This window comes from Vombatus ursinus, unplaced genomic scaffold (genome assembly GCF_900497805.2).
Source record: "Vombatus ursinus unplaced genomic scaffold, bare-nosed wombat genome assembly UNPS02014794.1, whole genome shotgun sequence".
In the NCBI taxonomy this organism is placed as follows: Eukaryota; Metazoa; Chordata; class Mammalia; order Diprotodontia; family Vombatidae; genus Vombatus; species Vombatus ursinus.
The window spans coordinates 4009270-4016675 of NW_020954572.1; the positions used below are offsets into that span (position 1 = coordinate 4009270).

The 7406-nt window shown below is 35.0% G+C and overlaps 1 protein-coding gene across 2 annotated transcripts in view; it reads left to right on the plus strand.

Annotated features, from left to right (window-relative positions):
* TC2N (tandem C2 domains, nuclear) overlaps window positions 1–2788 on the plus strand; it is a 54871-nt gene extending 52083 nt beyond the window's left edge. For both annotated transcript variants that reach the window (XM_027870239.1, XM_027870240.1), the window contains one exon: window positions 1018–2788. In XM_027870239.1, the coding sequence (XP_027726040.1) occupies window positions 1018–1128 (111 nt within the window). In that variant the 3' untranslated portion in view covers window positions 1129–2788. The remainder of the gene's footprint in view (window positions 1–1017) is intronic.
* The last annotated feature ends 4618 nt before the right edge of the window (window positions 2789–7406 follow it).

Below are 7406 nucleotides of genomic sequence, written 5' to 3' on the forward strand. Positions count from 1 at the left end.
ATCGCAATGGTCTAAATGATACTATTCAGGTACTATTTAAAAAATATTCAGTAATTTTTATAGTAAAGCCTAAGATCTGCTTAAGTCTTATGATTCTTCACAAAATTGTCTTCCTTTTCTCTATTTTATAGGGGACTAGTAATAGTTGTTCTATGCACCTTTATGCTAATCATAAGTATTTCCATAGCTTTTTGTGGTAACAGAAAAAGGTACCAAAGTTTTAAAAGGTATACTTCTAATTTAATTATTTCATTTTTTACCAGAATATCAAAATCTGGTACTTGTAATTTTATTATTTCTAGTGCTATATATTATTCTCAAAACACAAAAATTCACCAAGACTTTATGTTTACTCTATATTTTAGAGTATTTATTCCTCAGTTCGTAATTTCTTTTTGTCGGTGATAATAGTTTAACCCTTGTTTAGAAAGTGTTTTCCATTGCTGCAAGGGGCCATGCAACCCAAAAATATTTTCAGTAAAGAAAAAAGAAATATGGTGCTGGGACATTGGAGAATTATAAAATCATAAAATGTTAGAAAAAAATACTTTATAAACAATCTAGCCTGACTACATTTTTCTTTTACTGTTGTGTAAATTAATACCCAGAAAGTTGGAATCATTTCTGCATCATTAGATAGTAGCATCTTTTGAACTCAAGTCTCCTGAATGTCAGGTAAATGCTCTTTCAATTACACCATGGCTAACTTTAAATCGGTTGTGTTCTCTTTTGTTCTTGACTCCTCTGGAGCCATACAGAATGTCTGCCACCATCTTTATGTCCTATCTTCCAAATTCTTGCACCTAGCACGCTCAGGGTCTTCTCTAGACTAAACATACCCAGATATTTTACCAATTTTTCAAAATCCCAAATAGTTTCAGGAGCTATTAAGATATGCTTAATTGACAATATGTAAACCAAAATGAACAACTCAGTCTTTCTTGAGAATTCTTGACATTAGGTGTAGCACTTAGCTTTGCCACTGATTAATTGGTTTCATCATTAATTCTTTTACAGGTTTGGATAAGTGAGGAGAGCAACTGCGTTGAAGCTGTGAACCAATGGAAAGACACAATTGCAAATCCAGAAAAGGTTGTTTTCAAATGGCACAAATTACATCTGGCTTGAAGAGCTTAGCAATGAGTTTGCTAGAGGACTTTGGAATTCTTGAAGAAAATATTTGTGATTTCAAAAATTTAAAATCAGTTTTTGAAAAGGAAAATCATTGCTTTTCATGGTACTCTTCATGTGGTTAAACCTAATAAATAATGATTATTACTAGAAAAAGAAAGATCTGTGCAAAATATGACTGATCTATACAGGCAATAAAATGAAAGGTAGGTATTAGTAAGGCAATATAATAAACTTCAAATTAGATGAGAACACCAAATACAGATCTCACTACTCTGTGTTTGCCATTTTCCTAAAGCTCTATTTTCAAAACTTTATATGTTAAGATCTAGTCTCGGATAAAACTAGTATGAGATTGGAAGACTTTTGCTGCCAAATACTTCAGTCATCATAATCGCTGACTATGTCTCTGTTTTATGGAATATCTTCACATACATACTTTCTCCCAAAAGGCCAGATATATTTAATGAAATACTTTTCCCCTGACTTTTTCATTTTCTGTGTATTTGAAGAAAATTTGACTCACATTTTGTAATCTCTTTATTTATAATGTATGACTGCCACTTTGTAAGAGCTATGTGATCTCCAAAAGCTAATGAGCCTTTATCCCCTGAAATAAGAAGTTGAGTAAATAAAATTAATCCTCAGAAGACTGAAATTTAATTGAAAACCTAGAATCCATGGATTTTAAGTTGCTTCCCAATTTGGACAAATGTATGTGCTTTCATCCTTCAAGTATTTTACTGCTCATTTTGTATTAAGTTAAAATGAGATCAGCATCCATGTGGACAATCCTAATTAAAAGAATGAAGTGAGGATAAGTGGAAAACTCACCATTTGACATAAATCATTTCCATGTTTTTTTTTTAAAACATGAATCATTTTTCCTGTGAGTTGGAATATTTGCCTGTGTTTCCATACAGGCAGACATAGTTATACAAAGTTGCAAGTAAATATTTATTGTTGGAACTTGTTTTCAAGTGTTCATTAGAACTCATTGTATAAGAAATGTCATCTTAGTTGGACCTACAAGTTGCTGGCAGAGAGAGATAGAAAATTCTACTTGGTTTTAAAAGCATCTTGAACATGAAGATCTTGGGGAACCTCCCCGCCCCCCCTGCGAAACTCACGGTTTTGCTTATTGCTAATGTAGACCAAGTGCTCTGCAATCTCTTTGCTTTGTTCTCTTGACAGCTGGTGATTATTTTAGATAGAATGTACATTCTGCCACAACTCAGTCACATACTTCCCTTTTCATTCCATGCATTGTTTATGTATTTACAGCTCATTAATGTTCTTACAAACCCACTTATTACAATACATATTTCCCACTTCAGCACTGGTTTTCACTACCTTTTCCTTTTTCTTAAAAATTTATTATATTCCCTTCACTCCTCCTGTCTTTTGCTTCTGCACCTTATGCTTTGCAGAATTCACTGCATTAGGGATGGTGGTGGGAGGAATTCCCTGACGTCATGCATGCTAACCAATTCTTTTTTTTTATTTTGGGGAAGATGATCATAGAAAAGACAATGTTCAATTTGACCTTTTAAGAAGAGATGCCATGTTTGCTACTGTTGCATATTTTTTTCAGAAATTAGAGTTATATTAATGCATACTGTAGAAGTATTCAAATAGATAAATTTGAAGAAAATTATTTTAGCAGTTTTGTGTCATCTGTTAATGTTAATTATTAGTATTTTTTTGCATTTGTTGATGAATTTCAGTCAGATGTTTATCTTTTATTTAATGTCTTTGCTTTTGTGTTTGTTATCCCCAGTACTCAGCACAACTTTTGGCATATAGTAAAGCACTTAATAAATGCCTTTTCATTCTTTTCATATGTAGAATTATGGAAATTTCATATTGAGGAGAAGAACATAAGAGAACTAGAACACTGTAGTATTTGATGTGACTTATTCATAGTTGGATTTGGGTTGAGTGGGAGGACCAGACTGCATGGTCCCCACCTATATCTCCCTATGTATGTGCCATAGATATTTTCCAAGGTACCTGGAAAATAAACATTTTGTTACCCCCATGGCTAATTCAATTGAATTTGATAGTATTAAGCATACAAAATATTCAATTCACTGTGTTAGGTTCTATGGCTAAAAAATAAAAAAAAAATCAAGTAGCCCCTACTATCAAAGAATTTGTATTCTGCTAGGGAAAATCCAACATATATATAGATACAATATTGAATGTGATGGAGGCAAATGAGAGATCCAGATAAAGTGCTTTAGAAAAAAATTGGGGAGGCAAAGATTGAGCTGGAGGGATTGGGGTAGGTTTTATGGAAGAGACAGACATAGGCTGCAGAAAGAAAAGGGTTCCAAAAGGGGAGATGAGGCAGGAGTACATTATAGGTATGGAAGTCTTTGCAAATTTATGGAAATGGAAGATAAAATGGAATGGAATCAAAATCATTTATAAAATATTAACTGAAGTGTGAAGCTCTTGTGCTAAGTACTGGGATTACATACAGTTTCCATTTTCCCTCATGTTCTAACTGAGGGAGACAGCACATATAGAAGGACTCATATTTAGTTCATGACAGATGGAATGGTCAGGTAGTATTTAGGAAAGTAGCAGGGAAGATGGCAAGGTCTTGAGAACTTTAGGGAGTAGTGGGAGGGCAGATGGATCCCCTACCGAGGATTGAGGGTTCATGAGTTAGAATAAAATGGGGCTCTGGGAATACATTCCGTAGAAGTAGGGATTTGGGTGTTGGTTTCTAACTGTTACTGCAGGAATTCTGCACCTACTGGGAACTGGGCAATGGGGCAGTGTGAGTTGGAATGTCATGCCTGGAGAGCAACTACTGATTTTATTTGGCTGGCACCTTCAGTGCATGGAGATGGAAGAATTGTAGAGGGAAAAGGCAGAAAAAGGTAGGTTAGGGTCAGATTTTCCAGGCAAAGGCATTTGTATTTTATCCTATAAGAAGAGCTCATGTAAAGTTTTTGAGCGGAGTGACATGGTCAGACATGTATATTAAGCAGATTATTTTGGCAAACCCTATAAAGCATGATTTGAAGAGAGGCCATTATCTACGCAAGGAAACCAGTTAGGAGACTTTTTTTTTAGTCTAGAAGAGAATTCTAAAGATCATAGATTTTAGAGGTAGAAGGTTACTTAGTTCTAGTCCAACTCCCTCATTTTATACACAAGAAAACTGAGGTTCTGATAGATTATGACTTGCCTAAGGTCACATCCAAAGTGTGAGAGAGAATCAGAATTTGAACCCAGAGCTTCTACTTTCAGAGCCAGTATTCTCTTTCCACTATATTATGTTGTGTCCAAATGATGGTTTGAACTACTAGAGTGGGTAATCATGTCCATGGGGAAGGACTAGTAGATAAGGAGTGATTGAAGATGAGAGAGGTAGTGATTGATCGATCAAGTTTCTGAAAGAAATGGGATCAAGGATACAAACGAGACTTAAGCATTGAAAAAGAGATGGGATATCTCTTAGCTAATGCCTGAGTGGAGTTGTCCACCCATATTATAGTGCTTAACATTTCTTACAAGGAACATGGTAACAACTATTCAGTCTCTGAGCTGGCTCCCTCGCTCCAACTTACCCTCTTTCTGGTAAGTCTAGGTTACTAGAGAAAGATCACCATTCAGTAACTCTCAAACTCAGTGTCCTGGGGGTAACCCTGTTTAGGGGGAATATAGTTGTGACCAAAGTACTCAAAGCTGTAGCTCAAGACCCCACCCCAGTGCATTTCCATTTACACAAAACTAACCACTTATTATATCTTAAACCTAACCATATTCTTATCAATAATCAAAAAAAAATAAAAGGTATTTATAGTAAAGAAAATTCAAGAATAATCAATACATTATAGTCCACACATAAACCTGGACCACACTCTCCCACTAATGTATTCCGTATCTATAGGAGTTAAAAAATACAGAAACCTGACAGACACCTGAATAAGGAATACCTATGTGTTCAAAGTAATTTATAAATATATACTTCAAACTTTTATGTTATTGGCCTGTTCAGGAACATCTGAACTACACAAAGCTGCTTTAATTCTAGTTGTTTCTTTTTTTGTTCCTCACCCCTCATTTACTCTTTTTTCTCTTTTACTCTCAACCTGATTTGCTACTTATGTGCTCCTGAATGGAACTGGAAGAAATTATGAAAATATGTTTACTGGGTCCACTACTAATTTGTGCTAGCTAATCTTATCTGGGTTCTCACTGCAATATTGCAATCACAATACTCCTTCCTGATCAATTCTTATTTATTGTAGCAGCTATTCCAAACATTCTCTTCCACAGCACCACACCACCTGTCCTCCACCTTCTTGGCTGAGGACCTTGTTTCATACCAAATTGAAAAAAAATGAGGCTATTAACTAAGAACTCCATCTCTTCTCTTCCTCCTCTTAAGTTTTTCTGACATCATCCTCCATTTTATCCTCCTTTGGTCTCAACTGATAAGGTGGCCCCTCTGCTTGCTAAGATAAACCTTTTACATGTACCCTTAATCCCATCCCCTTCCACCTTTTCCAATAGGCTGCCCTTAATATCAGCTCTATGCTCTCTCTAAACACCAATCTATCCCTATCTACTATCATTCCTTGCTGTTTATAAACTCATTCAAGTCTTCCATAAATTAAAAAAAAAACTTTAGTAGCTCCTACCATACCCACTGGCTATAATCCTATATCATTCCTCCACTTTTCATCTAAACTCTTTGAAAAAGTCATCTACATGGAGTGTCTCCACTTACTCTCTTTTTACTGTCTTGTAAATCCTCTGAAATCTAGATTCCAACATTGTTTTTCAATTGAAACCTCTAGTATGCTGTTACCAATGATCTTTTAATTGCCATATCTAATGGCTTTCCCCCAATTCTCATTCTAATTAACTTCTCTGAAATTTTAGGCGCCATCAAACACCATCTTCTCCTGGGTATTCTCTTAAGTTTTTCATGACTGCTCTCTCTGGGTTCACCTCTTGCCAGTCTTACATGTTTCTTCTTAATCTGAATCTTCATCTATGTTTTACTCACTGAGTGGATCCCAGTGTTCTATCCTGGACTTTCTTCTTTCTATATATTTTTTAGTGATTTCATCAGCACCCATGGCTTCAATTATCATCACTATGCACATGATTCTGTGATTTATTTATCTAGTTCTGATCTTATCTCTTGAGCTACAGTCCATTATCACCACCATGTACTAGACATTATGAACTAGATGTCCCATAGGCATCTCAAACTCAAACTCTGTCTAAAACAGAATTCATTATCTTTTCCCCAAAAATCTATTCCAAACTCCACTGTTAAGTGTATCACTATCCTTTCAGTTGCCTGACCTTGGTGTCGTCCTTGATTCCTCACTCTCCTCCACCCAAAATATACAATAATTTGCCAAATCTTGTTAGTTATTTCTCTACAGTATCTCTCATATACATTGCCTTCTCTTCACCTACACAGACAACACCACAGTTTCGGCCCACATAACTTCTTTCCTGGATTATTGAAATAGTATTTTTATTTTTTGTGGAATAGTTTTTTAAAAATTTGAAAAAAAATTTCAATTACATATTAAAAACAAATTTTAACCTTAATTTAAAAAAAAAATTTGAGACTCAAATTCTCTCCCTCTCTCTCTATGTCCTTCCCCAGGAAAGCAAGGAATTAGATATAGATTATACAAAGTCATGCAGATTATATTTCCATGTTAGTCATGTTGTGAAAGAAAACAGACAGAAAAACCACCAAGAAAGATAAAGTTAAAAAAGAAAGCCTCAATCTTCATTCAGATTTCATCAGTTCTTTCATCATAAGTCCTTCAGAATTGTTTTGGATCTTTGTATTGCTGAGAATAGCTAAATCATTCACGGTTGATAATTCTCAATATTGCTATTACTGTGTACATTGTTCTTCTGATTCTGATCACTTCACTTTGCATCAGTTCATGTAAGTTTTTCCAGCTTTTCCTGAAAGCATCCTGCTCATAATTTATTATAGTATAATAGCATTCCATTATAATCATATGCTACAACTTATTCAGTCATTTTCCACTTGATGGACATTCCCTCAATTTCCAATTCTTTGTCACCACAAAAAGAGCTGCTATAAATATTTTTGTATGTAAAGATTCTTTTCCTAACTTCCTTCCGTCCTTCCTTCCATCTGTCCTTCCTTCCTTCCTTCTTCCTTCTTCCTTTTTCCTTCTTTCTTTTTCCTTTTTCCTTCCTTCCTTCCTTGTTTCCTTCCTTCCTTGTTTCCTTCCTTCCTTCCTTCC